Below are 25,511 nucleotides of genomic sequence, written 5' to 3' on the forward strand. Positions count from 1 at the left end.
TCTACGATTGATGAGTGGGCCACTATCATTGGTACCCCCAAGCAGAAAGAGAATGATGTTGATGTGTATTCTGAAGCAAAGATGAGCCACAACAACATGGACAATATGTACAAGTCAACTCCACACAAGTATTTGGCAATTGACAAGATGGGCTCAGTATACTTCTTGCAAGCAGGGATACTGACAACTAACACCATTTTGAGACACACCTTGATGCCTAAATCAGGTGATGATAGGATGATTCGAGGTCACTCCATCAATCCGCTGCACCATTTGGACTCTCACACTAGATTCAGAGTGATGGACTTGATAGTAGAGACTATCCGGAGGACTGCTGCTGATCAAAAAAGATCTTGTGGATATGCCCCTTACATTCAGATGCTTAGCAATGTCAAGCTAGGCAAGCATGTATATCTCCTTGATCGTCCCCATCTACCCCTTCAGCCAGAATTTGAATACAATGTTGTGGTGATGGATGAAAATGATCCTAGCTCAGTTGGAGCAAGAATGGTAGTAGAGGCAGCAGAAGCTGAGGCTGCTAGAAATGAGCCACCACCAGTTCCACAGCTCAGAACTCAACCTGAGCAAATGGCATTTCTAGTTAGCTCTATCCAAGGTATGGAGAAGAACATCGAGGAGATGCTGCAAAATCAGAAAAGCCTTGAGAGAGTCGTGGAAACAAAGTTTCATGACATGGGTATGAAGGTAACAGAGTTGCCCACTATAGTCAAACAGCTTCAACATGAAGTTGACTCGGTGGAGATACCACACTCACATGATGATGATGAAGATGAAGATGATGAAGAGTCACCTCCTCGCACTACCACATGGTTTAGCACCCAGCCTAGATCAGCTCTTGTACCTGCTCAAGAGACAAGACAAACTTCATGAGCTCAAGCATCTGCACCTTCAGCACCAGCTCCAGCTCAAGCACCTCCAATATCCACTCCTCCAGCTCCAGGACACTCAACAGATTCCTTCGTGGACGCTCTTCTGTCAGCTCCATCATCAGCTGCCTAGAGAGACGAGTAGCTCTATACTTTTTGAACTTTTTGGTAACTTGTTGCCAAAGGGGGTAAACGTATAGATCATAGACTGAGAGAGAGAGAGAGAGATAGGGATCTTTTGACTTTATTTGCTCTCATTTGGTTTTAAAACTTTGGTCTTTTGGATGACTTTATCTCGTTATCATGTTTTGATCATACGCTTTGCTTGGTTGATGCTACACTATTATCTTTTTAGCTATCTATGTGATGATCATTCACCTATATTATTGGTGTCATGTGCATTACTATTCATTCTTATCTTGTATGCGCACCACCAAGATGTATGTGACATGGAAGAGTGACCCATGATCCTAATCGATTGTGCATTTGCATTCAAACGCAAATTTTAAAATAATGCACAAATTTAGGGGGAGCTCTTGCTTTTCACATACTTCTCAAAGCGTCGATGCTAATCATTGATTATATCTTTTGTCGAAGCTTTGATCTATATGTTGTCATCAATTACCAAAATGGTGAGATTGAAAGCACAATTGCTCCCTAGGGTGGTTTTGATAATTGATCACAACATATGCATCATTGGACTAATATGTTTTTACAAGTATATTCAAGAAAAGTTCAAAATATTCTTTGGCTAAAGGCTTATGTGGAGATGCCCCTTGATGCAAGAAAGGAATAAGATTGGCTCAAGCTTCAAGCTAGAAGACTCTTCATTTTATATTTGTGAGAAATCACTTTTGAGTACATAGGAAAGCCAATACTATTAAAAGGGGGTGAGGTATTAAAATGAACTGATTGCTCAAGTGCTCGAAGTTAGCCACCAAAATACTCAGTCATTTTCCCACATAACCATTTTGTCCAATTCCACATACTCAAATTCGGTGTCACCAACTTTCATATTTCGAACCCACCGAGTTTGACCTCATATAGAAAACAAAGCCATTCCCACCAAATCGATGCAACCGAATCCATATCGGTGCTACCGAGTTTAGGGTGACCAACTTTCTGTTGCCTCGGTACACAAAATCGGAATTTCTGAGTTTGAGTATCGGTGCCACCGAGTTTGGTCATCTGACCATTAGCCACCTTTTCGGTGCCACCGGGTTGTGTATATCGGTCCCACCGAGATTCAAAATTTGTTGCCTTTCATGCTAATCGGTACCACCGAGTTTATGACTATGGTGTGATCAAGTTTGCCACTTTAGGTGTAACGATTGGATTTTGTGTGCTGCCTATATATACCCCTTAACCCACCTCTCATTCATGGGAGAAGCACTCAGAACACACACTTCATTGCCAGATCCATTTTCTGAGAGAGAACCACCTACTCATGTGTTGAGACCAAGATATTCCAATCCAACCATTTGAAACTTGATCTCTAGACTCCCCAAACTGCTTTCCACCAAATCAATCTATCCTACCCATGCCTATTCTGTGAGAGAGTGATTTTGTATTGAGGAGACTATCTTTAGAAGCACAAGAGCAAGGAGTTCATTGATCTACCACATCTATTACCTTTTGGAGGGTGGTGCCTCCTAGATCGGTTAGGTGTCGCTTGGGAGCCTCCTACTTCGTGTTGTGGAGTTGAACCAAAATGTTTGTAAGGGCAAGGAGATCGCCTACTTCGCAAAGATCTACCGTGAGTAAGGCTAGTCCCTCGTGGGCGGAAGCCGTGGTGGAATAGACAAGGCCGCTTCTTCATGGAACCCTTGTGGGGGGGGCCCTGCGTGGACTCTCACACCCATTACCCTCTGTGGGTTGAATTCTCCACTAACATGGGCGTACGATAGCGCCACCTATCGAACCATGCCAAAAATCACCGTGTCAACCTCATGCATTTGATCTCCCTACCTTACTCCTTTACTTTACACTTGCATATATTACATTCTACTTCTAGACTCTTAGAACTGCATGTGTAGAGTGTACTTGACTTGCCATAACTGCCAAAGGTGTCTCTCAACTAAAATTGGGAAAAGGCAAAAAAATATCTTGTCAAGTAGTCTAATCCCTCCTCTAGACATACTTTCGATCCTACATGTTTGCTTATATTCACATAGAAGTTATATTGTCATGGATCCTCTAACATGTGATGCTTGCTCAAAACCTTTGCTAGCCAAAACGTCGCATCAAGTAGAGATACTACTTGTGCATCCAAAAACCCTTGAACCCAGTTTCTTGTCATGAGAGTCCACCATATCTACATATGGATTGAATAAGATCCTCCAAGTAATTTTTCATCGGTGCACAAGTAATAAATTTTTGTTCCTAGATATGTATGATCTTTTATTGCAAGGGAAAATAATCTTTGTACGAACTTGTGATGGCAATGAAATAAAGACAACATATTGTATAATAAAGGTTGCCATCATAAGGGGCAATATAAAGTTACGTTCCTTTCCATTAAGAACTTGCACATCCAAACAAAAAGTGCATGAAAACATCTTCTTCCCTTTATGAAGGTGTAACAGCCCAAGTGTGGTCCTCCCTATTTTGTAACCTATCCAACCTCTTCATGTATGATCTTTCCATGTGGGTATTAATATGAGTGGCATCATCATCATCATTGTTTTGCATATATTATTTCGCTAAGTTAATGTCATGTTCATCTCACTTGTTGTGCTACATGTTTGCATTGTGCCTCTTGTCATTTTGTTGCATTGAATCATGCATCATAACATATGGTTTATTTTGGTGTCTATGTTGTGAGTGCCTCCCCTCTTTCAAGTGATTGCATTCACCAAGTTTCATAAAATCAAGCCAAGTTCAACTTTATGTCATCCTCACCTATTATTTCAAGTTATTACATCAAATGACTACCGCTGTTCATTACCAAAGAAAAAAAATCATAGGATTGTTTCGGGATGAAGCGCCACCATCTCGAGGCGGAACTTGGGCACGAGCAATTATGCTCTCCGACGGAGCGATTCCGCTAGGAAACTTCCCTTTGGGAGGGAGAAATCAAAGTCGTCGTCATCACCAACGCTTCCACCATCGTGGGATGACCAATCTTCATCAACATCTTCACCAGCACAATCTCATCCTAGACCCTAGTTCATCTCTTGTATTCAATCTTAGTCTCGAAATCTCAGATTGGTACCTGTGGGTTGCTAGTAGTGTTTATTACACCTTATAGTTGATGTTAGTTGGTTTACTTGGTGATAGATCATATGTTTAGATCCTTAATCATATTCATTAGACCTGTGACCTTGAACATGGTGATGATTTGTGAGTAGTTACTTTTGTTCTTGAGGACATGGGATAAGTCTTGTTATAAGTAATCATGTGATGTTGGTATTCATTCCATATCTTGATGATGTGTATGTCGCTCTTCCTTTAATGGTGTCATGTGAACGTATACTACATGACACTTCACCATATTTGGGCCTAAGGGAAAGCATTGGAGAGTAATAAGTAGATATGGGCTGCGAGAGTGACAGATGCTTAAACCCTAGTTTATGCATTATTTCATAAGGGGCTGGTTTGGATCCATATGTTCCATGCTATGGTTAGACTTATCTTAATTCTTCTTTTGTAGTTGCGGATGCTTGCGAGAGCGGGTAATCATAAGACGGTCATTTGTTCAAGTAAGAATTGCATGCTAGCATCGGTTCACACACATATCAAATTATCAAAGTACCGAACACGAATCAACTAAACATGATGAACGTGACTAGACAACAATTCCCACGTGTCTTCGAGAGTGTTTTACTTTATATAAGAGAACTTTAAGGCTTGTCCTTTTCTACAAAAATGATTGGGCCACCTTTCTGAACTCTAGTTACAATTGCTACTTGTTCCTTGTTACGAATTACACTACTATACAACTATCTGTTGCCGCTGCTCTCAATGCTTGCAGGAATTACTTTGCTGAAACTACTTGTCATTTCCTTCTGTTTCTCATTTGGTTCGACACTCCTACTTATCGAAAGGACTACGATTGATCCCCTATACTTGTGGGTCATCAATGACCCACAAGTACAATGGATCACAAACATTCTTTGAGAGTAGTACTTCATCCAAATTTATTGATTCGACATAACTGGAGTCAAAGAATATTTATACGCCTTAGGAGTAGAGTTGTCAATTCAACCACACCTCAGAGATAACTTTTCTAGCAGCAATTTATTAGTAGAACAGTAATATGATAGTAGTGATAGTACTATTGATAAAGTAACAGTAGCAACAACAAGAGTAACAAGTTTGTAGCAAGTAGAGCAGTAGTAACTTTAGAAAAGGCAACAACAGTAAACTGAAGGCATGGAGTAGCGATGGATCTTTATATGAAATTCGACATGTAACTATCACAATCTAGAGTGATACACAATAGCTCCAATTCATCAATCATATGTAGGCATGTATTCCGTATATAGTCATACGTGCTTGCGATAAGAAAATGCATAACATCTTTTGTCCTACCCTCCCATGGTAGCGTGGTCCTAATGGATACTAAGAGTAATACCCAGAAAAATATATTAACACATAGTGAATACATAAACTCCTTAGTTAAGTTCATCCCTGTCGATATCCCAATGTGTCACCTTGGGGTTTAGGGTTCAGAACTACAACATGTGCATACAACTTGCAGATAAGATCAAGAACACAAATGTATTCATGAAAACATAACATATTCAGAAATCATGACACTCGGGGCATAATGCCAAGCATTAAGCATAGCAAAGTCATAGGAACATCAATCTCATAACGTAGTGGATACTAGGGATCAAACCCTAACAAATTACCACAATTACATATGAAATTTCATCCAACGCCCATCTACCTCGAGTATGCCTACAAAAGAATTACTCACACATGTTTTTGAACATCATAGAATTGTTGATGGAGAAAGGTTGGTGATGACGACGAAGACGAATCCCTCTCTCTAGAGCCACGAAGAGACTCCAAATTAGGGCTCCCAATGAAGAACGAGAGGTGGCAACGGCTCTGTGTCGTAAAGCGCGATAAAACTTTATGTTTATTTTCTCTCAGAGGATGTGAATATATAGTGATGGAATTAGGTCCGACGAAGGTCTAATGGGCCACAAGCTCAGGTGGCATGACCAGGGGGTGGTCGTGCGACCAACCCTTGTGGCTTCCAAGTGGGGGCCCCTCTAGTAACTCTTTGCTCTAGTATTTTTTTATTTATTCCAAAATAATTCTTCATAAAATTTCGTCCAATTCCAAGAACTTTTTATTTCTGCACAAAAAATGATACCAAGGTTCTGTTGAAAACAATGTTAGTTCGAGTTAGTTTCACTCAAATCATGCAAATTAGGGGGGCAAAACAAGAGCAAAAGTGTTTGGAAAAGTAGATACGATGGAGATGTATCATGGCATCTTGTACTTGCCCTCCAATCGTTAACCTCTGCCTCCTTGGCCAGGAACATCACACCACGTCATCGCCTTGAGTTCTTGGTTGTTGGACTTCTTCATCGACCACAGATCAAGCCATGAGCCGCAAGCTCCGCTCGTCCATGCCCATCTTGGAGATCTACTCTTCCATGCCCGGTTCGAGCCTCTCCTTCCTTTTTGTTTTCCTCGGATATGAAAGTCATCTAGCGGCATGATAACAAGAATCAATAGCGGCAAGTAGCGTTGTTGCTGGTTGGCTGTGCGGTAATTAGCGGCAACCGGTGAAAAGTGGAAGATGTTGTATGTATGCATTGTAATTCTTGTTCTTTTGGCAAAGAGGATTTCTTTGTGATTTACACAAACTCGATTATATATCGCAGTTTTCTTTGTTTGTGTTTTAGACTAGATGGTACTCCCTGTGTCCCATAATGTAAGACAGTTTTGACATACTACAATGTCAAAAACTGTCTTACATTATAGGACGAAGGGAGTATTTCTTTTCAATTTAGCACTCCAATCTAACTTGTTTGTTGTGGATGAGCTATCTAGCCCATCTGAGTTTGAGTCACGGAACGACCCATGGTGTTTAGAAAGGGCTAGTCCTATAAAAAAAATGAGGGGAAAAGGGCTAATCCCACTTTTTTTAGGTAAAAGGGCTAATCCCACATGATCTCGTGTTTTTTGTTGTTGAACCAAACACACCAACCATTGCTTTGTACATTCTCGAGGCCCAAGCCAACCACTTCCTTCATTTTTATATACAAGGCCACTATCAAAATTACAATTTACATATATACAAGGCCACTAACATTAATCGATGCAATATTAATGGTGTTTGCCTCGTAGTACTAGCAAAGAAGGACATTAATTATCCCTTGCATGCATGCAGGAATGAGATCATTGGCTTGATATACATGAAAGAGAAAAATACACATTAATTTACACGGTAAACAAGGAGACAAGTTGTCTTGCAACATTGACTTAGAAGGCATGTAATATGTGTTTACGACCTTGTATATAAAAATGGAGGGAGTAGCATTTTTTAGACAGGCCCAACCCAACTACTCGCATTTTTTAGACAGGCCCAACCCAATTAGCAAATTGCTCAAACCCCAACATTCCTCTCCCCTGGGCGCTGGCGCTAGTGCATTCTCGAAGTACCGAAGTCAATCGGCGGCGGTGCGGCGCCTGCACGTCGACGGCTGCCTTCTCAAGCGCGGAGCCTGCACATCGGCGGCTGACCTGCCCTCTTACGCCCCACCTTCCTAGCTTCTTTTGCCCCGCGACGCCGGAGAACGCCGGCGGCTGCCTCTCTTGCTCCCGCACGCCGCACGCCGCACGCCGCACCAGCCTAAGCTCTGCCGGCTGACTGAGGTGAGCTGGACAGGGATTAATTGCTTCTTCGGGCTTTTGCGGACACCCATCCGGAGGCCTGCAATTGAAAGAGAAGCCTTTGCTTCCCCTTCCCTCCTCGGCATCACTCGCAAACCTAGCTACTTGCCGCCGCCGAGGACGAGATGGCGCCACTCGCACCCAAGCGCCGCAAGGCGGTACCTTCCCCTCCCCTTTCGCAGGCTTCTTCCGACTCCGGCAGCGACTCCGATCTCAACCTCCACGACAACTCCGACCCAGAGGACGGCTTCTTCTCCTCAAGGAGCGCTGCCAATGACGACGACCAAGATTTCTCCGCCGTAACTCTCCACCTCCTCTCATTTTCCTTTCGCTCACATGCTTAGATTGCTTAGTTATTTTGTGTCTGTCTCTCTTTGGTTAGAGCGACGAGGGGGGCGACCACGAGGAGGAGAGCGACCATGAGGATGATGATGATGGTGAGATGGGGGAGCTCGAGCAGGAGTATCGCGCCCTCCAGGCCAATCAACAGTAATGTTTCCCTTCCACCCGTCCTCTACATGCCTCACTTTCACACGGTTTACTTTACAATCTACTTCATGATCTCACTTATATTTATTCTCTTCTAGTTCTACATAAGCATATGTTTTTCTTTCACGCGCAGAAGCATTATTCAGACCTTGAAACAGCACAGGGATGGCGATGTCTCAAGAGGCCAGGCAGTCAAAAACCAAAAGGTATTATTTGATCTGCTTGGCTAACATGACATCTAGTCATGATCATGTGCGATTGCGCAGCAATCCTTCACATTCATTGTATTTAAGCTTTCAAGCTATTAACCTTTACATCCAATTTCTGTTTACTGAAGGCGCTATGGGATAAGACCCTGGAAATGAGATTCTTGCTGCAAAAGGCATTTACAACTTCAAACAAGCTTCCCAAGGCCTGTTTCTCTACTATGGCTGCAACATTCATCTTTGTTTATTCGTCGTAAAATGCACGATTGTAGGCCGCATTCTAATGTATATACTGTATTCTGTTCTTGCAGGATCCCACCAAGTCAAGGTTCTGTGGTCATGAACAGGAGATAGAGCAAGCATATGTTGATCTGTTGGACTCATCGAAACAGACACTTGGCTCCATGCTTGAGCTGCAGGAGGTTCGGTCACCTGCTCATGTTTTTTTTTTTTTTTTGCTTCGATGCTATAGTATAGTCTATACATTTGTTAGTCCAGGTTTTCTTACTGCCCACAATATGCTCCCCAAAACTAACTGTAGGCTTTACTAGAGCGGAACCAGGTCGCAAAGGGTGTGAAAGGTACTACTGTTATCCAGTCTCTCTCATTCTGAAAGATGCCTCGAAACGTTCGATAATCCTGACTTATTAACAGATACTGTGCCTAACTCAACTGGAGAGAATGACGATTGGTTGCAAATGCAGAAAATGCAGACAAGGTAACCTTTTGCATTAACAGAGACTGTGATGAAGTACTGTGGGATATGCTCTTCAATGTGTTACAGTGTCTTGCATAGCAGCAGATCCTTTGTTAATCAGCACATGTCCAGTTCTGCACTTGTATACCAGTAGAATGTGTTTTGTGCTTTTATACTGTATCATACCAGTAGAATGTGTTTTGTGCTTAATAGTTAATACTGATCATCTAAATTCTTCCCTACTTCTGTATCATTTATAGTTTCTTAAATGCATTTCAGTTAGCGAATTGTTTATTTGGCGCCGTTAATTATTTATTGGGACAATTACATTTGAGCCCCTAGCTGTGTCGCTCCCGTTTGATTTGCCCCTAGATTCAAAAAACCCTTGTTTTGTTTAGGCTCGTTTGCTCCACTTGTGCTTTTTGCCCTTTGACCTTTTGACCGTCACTTTGAAAACTTCATAAATAATTCATACTAACTCACAAAAATTCAAATAAGATATCATTTTTTTTGGAAAAACATCACCTACATCTGGATGTCATTTACATTCATGACAAACATGTTGGAAAGTCCACATCTCAATTTGAGCTCATATGATGTCAGCACGAATAGTAAAATCCAAAAAAATTGAAAACAAATTAAAAAACTTATGAATATTTTTAGTGGCAAACATTGACAAATGTTTGGAGTGATTGCAAAGTTTCATCGGGGAATGAAATTTGTGGAAGTCGTGGCAAAAAAACAAAATCAGCACTCCAAAATGCTTTTGTTTAGGAGCATCAATTTTGTTTTTTCGCCATGACTTCCATCAATGTCATTCCAAGATAAAACTTTGCAATCACTCAACATATTTTTCAATGTTTTCCACTAAAAAATTTCAGAATTTTTTGAATTTGTTTTCAAATTTTTTGGATTTTACTATTCTTAGTGACATCATATGAGCTTAAATTGAGATGGGAACTTTCCAGCACATTTTTCTTGAATTTAAATGACATGCAGATATCGGTGATGTTTTTCCAAACATTTCGATATCTTATTTGAATTTTTCTGAGTTTGTAGGAATTCGTTATGAAGTTCTCAAAGTGACGCCAAACGGTCAAAGGGCAAAAACATAAGAGGAGCAAACGAGCTTGGACGAAAACGAGGGTTTTTTGAATTTAGGGGCAAATCAAACGGGTGTGACACAACTAGGGGCTCAAATGTAATTGTCCCTTATTTATTTTTGTGTGTGTGTTGGGGGGGGGGGGTGTTCATCTTTACAGACTTATGTTTTCTGGATTGCTAATTTGCTACTTATTCCTGATTAATGTTGGTGAATTTGCCAACTTGTATTGAGACATATCCACCAAGAAAAGAAATTAGTTCCACCATATTGACGAATCCTTAAGATAGTGTGCACGAGATAAATGATTATAAGGATATTTTCTCTTAAAGAAAAGGCGGTAACCGGAAGACCAAACTTTAGAACTTGACAAATTACACTTGTATATATATTTTGCTTGGGCTGTTTTTCTCTTCTTGCTTTCTGCACATATACAAGATAAAACAGTGTTTGATGTCATGGTTTTTGTACAGAATAACCCTGTTCAGAAATACCGAGATAGATAAATGGCAGAGGAAAACACAGGTCACAACTGGCGCTGCTGCACTGAAAGGAAAGTTGCACGCATTTAACCAGGTTAGCTGAATGCCTATTTAACTACTTCTAGTACTTTGTTATTGTGGAACATGCCTAGATATCTAAAGCTCTGCTTTCCCCTGTCGTACTTGTATGAGAACAGAACATAAGTGACCAAGTTGCTGGTTATATGAGGGATCCAAGCAGGATGATTAACAGGATGTACCTGCGGAAATCTGATGTTGGTGTATTTGGGGAGGTATTTTAGATTCATCTGTTATAAAGGAGCACCAGTCTAGTTTCTACTTCTAATTATAATGATTGATTTGTGTCTTCTCATTCATTTTACAGAGTGCAGTACAGCCTGCTACTGCTGTGGAGGTTTGAGCAACTCTTCATTCTTTACTTGAAATTATTGCAAGCTTGCCTGTGCTGCATTTGTTCTGTTCAGATTTTGTGTTATGTGTTCTAGTGTAGTTCAATTCTTCCATCTCGGCGAAATTCATGCAGCCTCAGTTATCTATCTGGTTGACTAAATTAGGATGTGTGTGTAGTACACTTTCTGATCTCATATGTTCAACCCTTGTTGCAACTCAGGGGAAGGATGTGGAAGGTGATCCTGAACTCATCGATGATTCTGAATTTTATCATCAACTTCTCAAGGAGTTCCTCGAGTCATGTGATACGGGGGCATCCGGTTAGTTCATATCCAACTTTTGTTCACCTGCACATCTTTTTGTTGTTGTTGCCCTGAATGCACTGATGAACCATGATGCTGCAATGTTCGCAGAATCCGCATTTTACGCTCTGAGGAAGAAGCAGCACAAGAAGAGAAAACTTGTTGACCGCCGTGCTTCAAAGAGTAGAAAGATTAGGTAGGCTTACTTTGGGTTTAGTTGACTTTCTTCCATGAAATTGCTATAAACTTGTTCATGTTATTTTCAGGTACAGTGTCCATGAAAAGATTGCTAATTTCATGGCCCCGGTACCTATGACAATTCCTCCGATGGCTTCAAAATTGTTTGAGAATTTATTTGGAATGGGCAACCAAAAGACCACTGCAGTCTGATTTAAGAGATGATTCTTTTTTTTTTTTTTTTGCGACGGATTTAAGAGACGATTCAAAATTTTGACATGAGAAGAAGGTTTAGCTGTTCCTTCTTACATGCTACTCCCTCTGTCCCATAATAAAAAACGCTCTTATATTATGGGACGGAGGGAGTAGTTTTGAACTGTAATATGCAATGGCCCTTCTGGTAGAAGAGCAGTGAAGCAAAATTGTTGAATCGTTGGGCTTGGGAAGCGCATTTCTGTTTTACAAGACATGCTCCATCGTGTACTCCCGCTGCCAGTTTGCTAGCACACTGAACTTCTTTGGGTCAACCTGCATCAATCACACGGCAACCAATGAATATATGCAACAGAAAAATGGCCTACGCGTCGATAGAACTTACTCTATAAGAGATGAAGTACCGCTCCAGTCTCGTGATTAACACAAGCCACGCCGATTCTTGAATGGAATCTAACAGATGGTGCCTTCTCGGGGTAATCCTTGTCACAGAACAGCTTCAGCTCGTAGATACGACCTACGAAGCACCGATACGGGATACGGCAAATTCTAAAAACAGCAATTCGGTAATACGATACGGGATACGGCAATTTCTAAAAACAGCAATTCGGCAATACGATACGGGATACGGCAATTTCTAAAAACAGCAATTCGGCAATACGGCAAGCATATATAAATAATGATAAAATAATATGCAATAAAAACTAACATAATAAATATGTGAGATGATAACAAAATACCGACACACTGGTTGTCTAATTGCTTCCATACCTTATTGTTTCTCATTTTAAAATCTCACTATCATCAATGAATAACACGGTCAATCGGTCATAGACTGTCAGAGTACAATTTAGACTGTAATACCTATTAACATGACAACATAAAATTAACAAACCTTTTAAAATTAGAAACTTGAGATTGTCAAATAACAAACATATATAAAGAGCAACCTTGAATTGCACGAGTGGGCCAAATAATAGATTGCACAAGCAACATCCTTAACAAGCATTTTTATCCAACTACTACATTAGTACAGTCCACGTCGACTATCTATATGAACAGATCAATGGTACATCAAGGCATGAACAATACACAACGACGATACTTCGAGGATACGGGTATCGTCATTTCTTTTAAACTAAAAATGACGATACTTTGGGGATACCCGTATCGAAGGCGTATCTGAAGTATCGGAGTACCAACGAAGTACGGAACGGCGATACACAAATTTCTGAAGTATCGGTGCTTCGTAGGATACGACCCTCATGGACAGTCTGCAAAGGTTGAGTAAGATAAAAGATTTTAAATAATCTTAAATGCTTAATAGTGCAGCTGCACTATTTCTCTAGAATGGATGCACCCTCGCGCTGCATGGCACTCGAGAAGAGTTACACTTTATTTCATCTCAACTCTTACAAAAATTACAACTTTCTAAAGAAGCGTCAGAACGAAGATCCGTTTTTACTGTTTGGTTTCTCACGACGAACTCTTCAAAACTAGATCCTATATGCATATGTTTCGTTTTTTTTTCAAAAGCAACTTTCATTTCAAATGAAACAACTTTAGTACTAAACACAAGCAACTTCCTTGCATTATGTGTACTAGTAAATTTAATTAGCAAATATATTGTACACGATATAGAAACCATGCGAGATGAATTTTCACCATACATAGGCAACGGAGCATCATTTGTAGGAAACTTTAAAATTACATGGAGACAACTTTCAATACTAAATGATACAAGTCTCGTTATTAAGGTGCATAAATTATGCATACATAATCCTATTATCACCTATCAATGTTTTATAGAAAAATATTTCTCCTGATTGTCTACCATGATTATAAAGCTGCCTATAGCATCACTGGTAGGCAACTTCAAATGTTTCGTAGGCAACTTGCAAAAACAATGTTAAACAACCTCACAGTGTGTTAGGCAACTAATTTATAAAGTTAAGCAACTGAGCATCAATGATAGGCAACTGTACATCAAAGGTAGGTAATTTCATAGTATTTGTAGACAACTAAGCATCAACCTTAGACAACTGACCAACAATGATAGGCAACTAATCAACCACGATAAGCAAGTTGGGATAATGTTAGCAAAATTGATAATGCAGTGAAATTGCTTGTATGTAGCACTAAATGCACCTCAAGTTTGGTATTTCCTTTTGTTTTTATACAAACAAACCTAATAGACAATCCTACTAGGCCAAAAGAAGAAGTTGCTTCACTATAGCCTAAGTTGCCTCCATTACATCAAAAGTTGCTCAAGAAAAAAAGTTCGACAAAACATATCCATATGGGATCTAGTTTTAAAGACCTTATCGTGAGAAACCCAACGGTGAAAGCAGTTTTGAAATTTGATGCTTGAATCAAAAGTTACGACTTTTTAAAATTTTAAAACCCATATTAATACACATGGGACAAGATTTTGGTTGGTTTACTTTCTAGAATCGGGTGGGCAAAATGGAAGTGACGGGGGACACAGTGCTGCATTGTTTGAAATTGAAAGGGCACGTGGGAGACCGATTTGCACTTGCTAGAACGTTATTTCCTAATACGATGATCAGCTGGATGGGAACGAATAAACGCGGGGGTGCTCCCTAGACGTGTCCAATAATATACTAGAATGATGATGTTTTTTTTAAGTATCTACAATGGCGATAGCTAAGGAGAATAGTGTCATTATACATTTCCATCAGGTGCACACTAACCGCTTCAGGTTCTGTTGGCATCTTATGGCACCGTGTGACGCCCACGTGCATAAAAAAAGGGAGCTCCGCACATGCGCGTCTGCTGGGCCGGCCCACTCCGCCCGCGACCGATTTTTTTTAATTTTTTGTCTCTCTCTTCATTTTTATTCAGTTTACTGTAGCATACGGTTTACTATATTGGACCTTTTTATTGAACGTCTGAAAAAACCACATCGAACACGTTGTTTTAATAATACTCCCTCCGTTCCTAAATATAAGACCTTCTAGAGATCACATTATAGACTACATATGAAGCAAAATGAGTGAATCTATATTCTAAAATATGTCTATATACATCTGTATATAGTCCATAGTGTAATCTCTAAAAGGTCTTATATTTAGAAACAGAGGGAGTAGAAGTTAACTTTTTTGTATTATACGATGACATATAAGAAAAATAAGAATATAAACGTTGAACAACTTTCAAATACGCATTGAACATTTTATATTATATGTTGAACAACTTTTGGATACACATTGAATATTTGTGTAATATACGCTGAACAAATATCAAAACACATAGTTAACATTTGTATATTCGTTGAACAATTTCTAGTATACGATGAACACTTTTGCAATGCATGATAAAAAAAGATATACTATTCCGTGAACATTTTTAATATACAACGAAGATTTTTTAAGACACAACAAACTTTGTATAATACACGAAAAAATAAAAAAAAATAAAAAGGAAATAAATATATGAGAAAGAGAGAGAAAAAAGAAAGAAACGGCGAAGCAACCGTGCACATGTCCAAGCTGGGTCATCGGGAGGCCGTGCTTCAGCGAAGCCACGCCAATTTGAGGCTCACGAGCTTCGAATGGGAATCGCCAGTGGGAAGCCTCGCCTCAAGGAGGCGCAAGATGGACTTCCATAACCCTATATTTTTTCATGTTTTTAGTTTTTGATTTTTTTTATAATTTTAGACTTCCAAATATTCTAATAAATATACTAGAAAACAATTACGTAAATATATTTGTAAAAAAATGTCAACCAAGCATTTGAAAAATGTCAAATTCATATAAAGAAAATGTTCCTCATGTATATAGAGAAAAATACAAATGTGCATGCAAAACTTTGATTATGTATTTAGAACATGTTAACCAAGCATTTTAAATAATGTTTATTGAAAAAATTAATTCAAAAATTTGAAAAATATTAAATACGTATTTCGAAATGTTGACCACGTATTAAAAACGTTAATTCAATATTTAAAAATTTCATACTCATGAGAACATTTGTTTATACGTATTTAACAAATTTCAAATGTCTGTCTAGCATTATTTTAAATGTTTTATGTAAAACATTTTCTAATATATTCAATTAGAATACTTGGAAGTACAAATGAAAATAAAAAAGAAAGTAAAAAAAATGATTTGTTTATCAACAAAGAAGTCGTGGCCTCCCGCAGCTAGGGAGGTGCCTTACGCGAGAGCATGCCAGGTGGCAAATCCTATTTTTTTTTTCAAATTCATTGAGCATTTTTTTTCCAAAATCAATGAACTTTTTTCCAAAAATCGATTAATTTTTGTAGAATCGATGAAATTATTTCAGAATCAATGCACTTTTCTCGATGCACCATTTTCAAATTTTATGAACTTTTTTAAAAGCAGATGAACTTTTTTAAAAATCTGATGAACTTTTTTTTAAATAGATGAAATTTCTTTCAAATGGATGAACTAGTTTTAAATCTGTAAACCTATTTTGATTTCACAATTTTATTTTTTAAGAATTAGAAAAGGTGGACAGTTTTTTCCTACCGGATGAACAAAAAAAAAAAAGCGAAAAAAACCCTGCTTAGCAAGCGGCCGAGCTGGATGAGCTGCGGCCTGCTAGGAGCGTGCGTGAGCGCCGGCTCAAGTGTTGGGACGTGAAAGCACCTAGTAAGTGCCCCAACAACAACAACAATTAGTTGGCGAGCGCTTATTCGAAAGCTTTTCAATGATCAGTCTCAAGTTGCTATTCGGTGTGTTTTAAAATATTGCTAAATGTCGCGCTGTGAGCGTTTATTTGAATTTTATTTTTTATCTTTTCACACGTATTTTCAGCTTTTTAGGTATTTTTTAATTGTTTCTGCGTTCTGTTTTCCACCGGTCATTCTTAGCCGCCTCGAATTTATTTTTTACACAAAAAACACATTTTTTTTCCTTTATCAAAAATCATAATTTTTTTCACGAGAGGTACGGTCGTGCCTCTCGGAAATAAAAAAGTACGTGTATTTTTTTCTTTGGAAGACACTGTTTTGCTTTCGCGAGAGACACGATCATGCCTCTAAGAAATGTCAAAAGGCTCCTTTTCAGTTTTTTCTATCGGAGTGGCACGGATTTACTTACGCGAGAGGCACGACCGTGCCTCTTGAAATAAAAAAAATATGTTTTTTATTTCATGAGAGGCACGGTTTCCCTTCCACGAGAGACATCGGTGTGTTTTCACGAGAGGCACGAACGTGCCTTTTGGGAAAAAAATCACATTTATTTGTTCCCGAGAGGCACGAGCTTTTCATCTCGGTTTTCTAATGAGAAAAAGTTCGTAAAAACTTATTTTTGAAGATCTCGACGTGAGGAATCCAACAGCGAAAACGTTCGAGATTTATACCCATTGTTTAAGAGATCAAATATTTTGAAAATAACGAATCTACGAAAAAGGAAAAAACTCCCAAGCTGCGACAAATAACACACATGTGTTACTTGTCGCAACTAGAAGAGGTGAGAGTGATCTTAAAAAAGAGTGCTTTGAGTTGCATAGATAGTATGTAGATCCTCGCCATCAGTTCAGAAAATACAAGAATGACTTTTTCAAAGGTAAAGTTTTCAAAAACTCGGCACCATGTGCGTTGATAGGACAATAGATCCCGGATGATTTAAACACTCTCGAGCCTGATCCAGAGTGTCCACGGTATTTCAAGGGGTATAATTCATAACACGCTTGGACTCGCAAGACATTCTTGTGGGATCTGCCACAACATCAACATGATGCACACTAAAAATAATATCAGAGAGGTCATTTTTGGTACATTGTTCAGCATACAAGGGAAGTCAAAGGATAATACTAAGGTTAGAGTCGATAAACAGACTCTATGTGGTAGGCCGTTACAAAACATGCGACAATCGAAAGGAAAGCAGAACTGGTCTAAGGCAAAGGCATGGTTCAATCTAAAAAGGGGAGCTATGAGGGAAATTATCTTGTGGGTCAAAATGCAGTTGATGTTCCCCGATGGGCATGCTACGAATCTAAAGAGGAAAGCGAGTTTTGAAAAATTACAAATATTTGGTCTCAAGAGTCATGATTGACACATATGGCTTGAGCGGGTAATGCCGGTGATGTTGCGTGGCTTTATTCCCGAGGATTAATGACTAGTACTGACAAAGCTAAGCTATTTCTTCCGTGTTCTTTGAGCGAAAGAAATATCGCCTCGCATGGTAGATAACATGGAGGAGTTGGCGCCGGAGTTGCTTTGCAAGTTAGAGAAGATATTTCCACCGGGCTTCTTTAATCCAATGCAGCATTTGATTTTACATCTCCCGACCGAGGCAAGATTGGGTGGGACCATGAAAAATCGTTGGTGCTTTGCAACTCAAATGATGCAAATGACGCTTCGAGCAAAATGTAAAAATAAACATAGAATTGAAGCATCGATAGCCAAGGCATTCATTACTGAGGAGGTGGCACACTTTGTGACAACACACTATGAAGCCAGAAATCGTCATTTGCATAATCCGAAGCCTTGGTACAATGATGGCAACCCTATAAAAGGTAGATCCAACATGAGCCTATTCAAAGGGAAGCCCGCAGCTGGTGGTGTGCGGGGCATGGCGGGTGCAGCCGGCGCACAGCTAGTGGTTGGGGGGCGCACGACGCTGTCGGGACCCCGATTCTAAGCCATAGGAATCCAGCCTGTAACACATCGCATCCCTTTGCGGTCTCACGCACGGTTAACTCCACGGCTGCAGCCTTACCTTAGCCGGGACCGTTTGCGTCTTTTGACTCACATATGCAATAGTGTCGCTAGCATTCCAATGTCAAAGAACCCGGATCGACAAGTCTAGTCATAAACCAAAGTGGCAGTACCGCACAAGGACGGGCATACATGACCCAACAAATCAGGTGTCGGTCACCAGCGAGTGTAGACGAGTCGTAGCAAGCTACAAGGACTCCATTACATCGCGTGACATTTCCCCAAAGGGGACAGACACAACAGCTAAGAAGGACACATGCAGGTCAACCAATGTGTCCGGAGCAGTAGCGAACTACCATGGCTCGTTGGATCACAACGGGGCATTTCCCTGTAAGGAGTGCTACTAAAATTCACAACTAGGTAATCGAACCCCATACATATCAAGTACGACACACGTACACATGGCATACCGATATGTATAGATACATCGATGGCATCACAACATAACCATAACATACAAGCTTTATTTAAGAGGCTTGGAAGAGCCACACACATAATATTACACAGTAAGGGTCTCACGACCCATAATAGCAGTCATTCAGTTACAAGCTAGCGGAAGAGTTTAAAACTGTCTAAGTACAGACACGTGCAACTAGAAGGCACATGGTCTGACTATACTATAAACCCAACCTAGGGCCAGATCGTAGCTGGGACACCAGCTACTTGTCGTCGTCGATGTCTATGAAGAACCCTCCGTTAGGGTCATTAGCAGTCTCTGCAACATTTATTAAGCAAACATGAGTACGGAGGTACTCAGCAAGACTTTAGGATAACTATCTACTCATGCAATGTATCAATAGGTATTGTGGGGTTTCATGCGGGAAGCCAGCATTTGACTCGTGGCTAGACAACTTGCATTTTTAAAGAATTTTTACAACTTGATTTCTTGCACACGAGTCCACTAACACCACAACAATACACCATCGTGGAATCATTCCGTCTCCATACGGAATTGCCGTCCACGACACTCACGCTTATCTTGACAATTTTATGAGTAGCCATTGAAGTTATCTATGAACAACATATGTCTCCAAGTAGTCCATATCCGCGGACGCGGCTATTCGAATAGATCATAACCCTGCAGGGGTGTACTTCGTCACACACGCTCTCGCCACTTATCGCCATGTGCACGTCATGCACCTCGGCAACCTTCAAGCGGAAGCCTAGCGAGGGAGTCGGCCACGACGTTAACCACACTAGTACCTAGTCTAGGTTTATCGCCTATCTGAGGGTAACCCGCACGGAAGTCCGACCGAGGTTTCCGCCACGGCCCCAAACGATGTGCGCAGGGTTCCCAAGCCCACCATCCGGGTGCCACTTGGTACACCGTGCCACTGCCTACCGCATCACAGCCCACCTCTCAAGTCAGCACCATGCACGGCCTCCAGCATGACTATAAACACTAGAAACTACTTGCAACTCCTGGACCGAGTACTAAGCGATTAATAAGTCGAGCGGGGTCATATTTCAGGGCCCAACATGTGGTAGTATCTAGTCTTGGATTACATACACGGAACTCAGTTCCTAAGGACGGTTCCAATGAAACAACCCGCCATGTACTCCTACACAGCCTTTCACCGGTACCTTTACCAAATCAGGTTCAACACACAGCCTTTGCTTACCGAACACATTCTCACAATTCTGTTCATCTCCCAGATGACAGACCATACACAACTCTAAGCATAGCAGGATAAGACACATCATGGCTGAAGCAACTACCAGATATGCTAGGTTGCAAGGTTCGGCTATTTACTGTGACAAGGATAGGTCATGCAAAGGAAGTGGGTTCAACGAACGTGGCAAAAGCAGTTGAAGCATTTGATCCTAATGCAATAAGTAAGTGCAGGAGCAAGAACATGGGATTTATCAGAATGATCAAAATGGTTGCTTGCCTTGTTGCTCAGAGGAGTGACAATATCCGTCAGACGGATATTCGGTGGAATCCGGGGGAGCGGAGCCTACCGAAAGGAATGGCATCAATCAATATCAAGCATATGCAATCAAGATGATGCATGAGCATGGCATGAGAACGCAAGGTGATATACTATTATAACTAACATGTATTAGGTTTGAAGTTGATTTGAATCAAATTCAAATATCACTTCAAACGAGGTATTCTCGGATACCATTTTAATTGATTCGTCCTGATGCTCACATCAACTTGATGTTAACATGCATGGAATGACATGTTAGGTTGCTGGTTTGTAATTAGGACAGTATTTGATCATGTCAATCATAGTGAAATTTAAATATTTTCCATACTCCATTTATAAAGTATTTATAAGAATTGACTTACTCATTAATCTACATGTTTGGGTTTTGTAACATCTTGAAACATGTTTGAAAATGGCATATTGAGATTCCTTGGATTTTTCTGATACTTTTTCATATATAAATTATTTTCTTTGGGGTTACAGATTAATTTCTATGAATTTTTGAAGTTTTAAACATTTCTGGAATTATTCTTATACTGGAAAATCCCTTTACTGCATCAACATGCCATCAGCAGGTCCAACTGGCCATTGAAAGTCAAACCTGACCAGTGGGACCCACTGGTCAGTGTCTCTGGTCAGTTTTAGATTAAAATTAAACTTAATTAGCTAATTAATCTCACTGGACCCACATGTGAGTGACTTATCAAATTAATTAAATTTATTTTCTTTAATCCTAAACTCCCAGAGGCTGGCCCCACACGTCAGTGGCTCAGGCCAGCTGAGATCCACCGGCGGCGAGGTCGTCCTCGCCGGCGGGGAGCCACCGGCGAGCACCAGTACGTCGGAGGGGCTCGGAAACGGCGCACAGGGGGCCAAACTCGGCGCGGAGAGCACCAGAGGAACGTCACTTCTCCCGCGGGTTCATTTTTGCACTTGGCTGGGGCTGATCTGGCCGGAGATGACGCCGATGACGAGCTTGGAGGCGGCCAAGGTTCGGGTGTCATCGGGGTCTTTGATACAGAGGGAGTTACGCACGGGACTTAGCTCCTACGACATCTATGCGACGGCCTGAAGCTGCTGGTGGCCTCAGAAGGACGAGCTGATCACCGGAGGGCTACCGGCGACGAGCTCCCGCGGCAGTTCTCGTCGGGCTCCGATGGAACTAGGCCTAGAGGAGGGGATCGACGGGGAGATCTTAGGGGAAAGATGCGCAAGGTCACGAGGAGTGCAGTGGTGGCGCTAGCTTGCTCGGGGACGACCCGGAGAGGAAGAACGCCGGCGATGAGCTTCGGTGACCCGAGGAAGAAGACGACTGCGTCTCGTCGTTTCACTGCGTCTTGGCGTCGGGCTCGTGGCTAGAAAGCTTCAGGGAGTTGCGGCGGACCTATTGTGCTGCTCAGGAGGGAGAAGGGTAGGCTAGAACGACGGCGAGCTCGAGCTCTGCTCGGGATCCAATGGCGGCAGAAAGAAACGAGGCAGAGGGGGAGGATGAGCTGGGGAACGGATAGCTACGAGCTCGGGGAGGTTATCCCCGTGCTTGCCAGCGCGAAGCGGCGGCCAGGCAGCCAGGGAGCTGCGTGGAGGCGCGCGGCGACGCGGCGGCCACCTCCTGCTCCTACTGGCGAGGAGGAAGACGACTGGAGCAGATGGGCCGGGCCAGGTGAGCGTCAGGTAAAGTTTTTCTCATTTTCTTTCTGATTTGTTTCTGTTTTGCTATTTCATTAACTTGCTATTTATTTCAGCTCCCAAATAGTTTGTAAAAGCTATTTTAAATACACCAGAATATTTGTTGGAATATTTCCAACCATTCCCAAAGTTTTCAACATTTTTGAAAGTTTAAAGTTTCTGATTTCAAATTTAAAACTTGAAACCAGTAGCTTTTTGCATTTATTTAAAATGCTTAAAGTGTCAAGAAAAAGGTTTTCTTCATTGCTTATTTACTTTCATGATTTATCATAAAGATTGAACTTTTCTTGAGGCCATTTTGGGTTCATTGATTTTAACTAGTTTGAATTTCCTTTAATTTGAGAAGTGGCTAGGGTTTGTTGAATTTTCCTTCACCACTTACTTTGTTCTTGTTGAGAATTTCCTAGATGCAATGCAAAGAAAACATGAGCACAAAGCTAACTTGCTTAAGGGGTCAGGGATGTGACAACTCACCCCCACTCAAAAGAATCTCATCCCGAGATTTAGAAGTCATCGGGAATAACGCAGGATACTCAAGTCGGAGACGATCCTCTCTTTCCCAAGTTGCCTCCTTTTCAGAATGATTTGACCATTGAACTTTAAGAAACTTGAGGTTTCGACGTCGAGTGGTACGCTCAGTTTGATCAAGAATACGCACGGGGTATTCTCGGTAGGAAAGGTTATCTTGGAGATCAAGCGTTTCGTGATCCACTTCACGGATAGGATCCGAAAAGCAACGCCTGAGTTGTGAGACGTGGAAGACATCATGAACCTTGGAAAGATGCGGAGGAAGTTCCAACTGGTAGGCAACTTCTCCTCGTTTGGCAAGAATGCAAAAAGGACCAATGTAACGAGGAGCCAACTTGCCCTTGATACCGAATCGATGGGTACCCTTCAAAGGTGTAACCCGAAGGTAAGCCTTCTCGTCAACTTCAAAGGTCACAACCTTATGATGACGATCATATTGGCTCTTTTGACGAGACTGGGCTGTTTTCAACTTTTCACGAATAATCCGAACCTGCTCTTCTGCATCCTGGATCGTATCCGGGCCAAAGAGCTGCCTCTCTCCGGTTTCTGGCCAATTAAGAGGTGTTCGACATCTTCGTCCATAGAGAACTTCAAAAGGAGCTTTTCCCAAGCTTGATTGATAACTATTGTTATAAGCGAATTCGGCAAATGGAAGGCACTTCTCCCAATTCATACCGAACGATATAACACAAGCTCGGAGCATATCTTCTAGGATTTGATTCACTCTTTCTACTTGACCACTTGATTGGGGATGGAAAGCAGTGCTAAAAGATAAGTGAGTCCCCATGGCATTCTGAAAACTTTCCCAGAAGCGAGAAGTAAAGATACTCCCACGGTCCGAGTTAATCTCCAAGGGAACACCATGAAGAGACACTATTCGAGAGACATATAACTCTGCTAGCTGGCTAGCTGTTATACTCTCACGAACGGGAAGAAAATGAGCCACTTTGGAAAGACGGTCAATGACCACAAAGATAGCATTATTTCCTTTCTTGGTCTTGGGAAATCCGGTAATGAAATCCATACTAACTTTATCCCATTTCCATTCGGGAATAGCTAGAGGTTGAAGGGTGCCAGCAGGCCTTTGATGTTCTGCCTTAACTCGACGACAAACGTCGCAGTTAGCAACGAACTCAACAATTTCTCTCTTCATCCTAGTCCACCAGAACCTCTGGCGTAGGTCCTGATACATCTTAGTACTACCAGGATGAATGGTGAGAGGAGAGTCATGAGCCTCCTTAAGGATTAACTGCCTTAGATGTGGGTTCTTAGGAACCACTAGACGATTTTGGAAGAACACAACACCTTGATCGTTCATGGAAAATTCTTTAGCGTTTCCGCTAAAAATATTCTCCTTGATCCGTGATATACCCTTGTCACGCTTTTGGCCAGCTATAATTTGATCCTTAAGGGTAGGCTTCGCCACCAGGGTAGAAAGGAATCCTTGAGGAACAATATGAAGATTCAACTTCCGAAAGTCCTCATAGAGATGTGGTTGACCTTGTTGTAGCATCAAATTGTTACAATAAGATTTACGACTTAGTGCATCGGCCATAACATTGGCCTTCCCCGGGGTGTAAGTTATCCCTAAGTCGTAATCCGAGATCAACTCAACCCACTGTATTTGCCTGAGATTCAAATCCGGCTGGGTGAAGATATATTTTAGACTTTGGTGACCAGTGAATATTTCTCAACGATTACCCAAAAGGTAATGTCGCCAGGTTTTCAGTGCATGGACCACAGCTGCAAGCTCAAGGTCATGTGTGGGATAATTATCCTCATGTGGATGCAACTGTCGAGATGCGTATGCGATCACATGACGATCTTGCATGAGAATGCAACCTAATCCTTGTCACGAGGCGTCGCAATAGATAACAAAGTCCTTAGAAAAATCTGGTGGTAGCAACACAGGTGCGGAAGTCAGGCGTCTTTTCAGTTCCTGAAAACTATGCTCACACTGTGGTGTCCACTCAAACTTTTTATCCTTCTTGAGGAGTTCAGTTAGAGGCTTTGCAACCTTGGAGAAATTCTCGATAAAGCGGCAACAATAGCTCGCTAGACCAAGAAAACTCCTAACTTGCTTAACCGATTCAGGTTGAGTCCAATCAAGGACAGCTTGAACTCTCTCGGGATTGACAGCAATACCCTTACCAGAGATTATGTGGCCTAGATAGGTCACTTCTGGTAACCAAAATTCACATTTTGAAAACTTGGCATAAAGGCGATGCTCTCGAAGTTTCATCAATACCAGCCTTAGATGCTCGGCATGTTCTTGTTCGTTCTTCGAGTAGATGAGAATATCATCGAGGTATACCACGACGAATTTATCCAAATACTCCATGAAGATTGAATTCATCAAACGATAGAAGGTGGCTGGGGCATTGGTTAAGCCGAAGGACATGACGGTGTACTCGTAATGGCCATAACGAGTAACAAAAGCCGTTTTTGGAATGTCCCCGTTCTTGATCTTGATTTGATGGTATCCCAACCTCAAATCCATTTTGGAAAAGACTGAGGATCCAGCAAGCTGATCTTACAAATCGTTGATCCTGGGGAGCGGATACTTGTTCTTTATGGTGACCAGATTAACTGGTCGGTAATCTACAACCATCCGATCCATTCCATCTTTCTTCTTGACGAAGAGGACGGGGCAAGCCCAAGGAGAAGAGCTAGGATGAATGAAACCTTTATTCAAGGCCTCATCTAGTTGCTTCTTAAGTTCGGCTAGCTCCAGGGGTGCCATCTTATATGGTCTTCTGGCTATTGGGACAGTTCCCGGAACAAGATCTATCACAAACTCTACATCTCTGTCAGGTGGAATTCCTGGCAG

The 25,511-nt window shown here is 41.3% G+C and overlaps 1 protein-coding gene across 1 annotated transcript; it reads left to right on the forward strand.

The window, feature by feature from the left end:
• The first annotated feature begins 7,471 nt into the window (after window positions 1-7,471).
• Window positions 7,472-12,041, forward strand: LOC123395267 (protein BFR2-like). The gene is made up of 13 exons (XM_045090230.1): window positions 7,472-8,044; window positions 8,128-8,234; window positions 8,368-8,440; window positions 8,572-8,646; window positions 8,752-8,862; window positions 8,982-9,021; window positions 9,095-9,158; window positions 10,713-10,815; window positions 10,919-11,014; window positions 11,107-11,136; window positions 11,353-11,452; window positions 11,546-11,630; window positions 11,701-12,041. Exons 1-13 carry the CDS (start codon window positions 7,871-7,873, stop codon window positions 11,822-11,824), a joined length of 1,182 nt encoding a protein of 393 aa, XP_044946165.1. The 5' UTR covers window positions 7,472-7,870; the 3' UTR covers window positions 11,825-12,041.
• The last annotated feature ends 13,470 nt before the right edge of the window (window positions 12,042-25,511 follow it).

This window comes from Hordeum vulgare, chromosome 5H, assembly GCF_904849725.1.
Source record: "Hordeum vulgare subsp. vulgare chromosome 5H, MorexV3_pseudomolecules_assembly, whole genome shotgun sequence".
NCBI classification, from domain to species: domain Eukaryota; kingdom Viridiplantae; phylum Streptophyta; class Magnoliopsida; order Poales; family Poaceae; genus Hordeum; species Hordeum vulgare.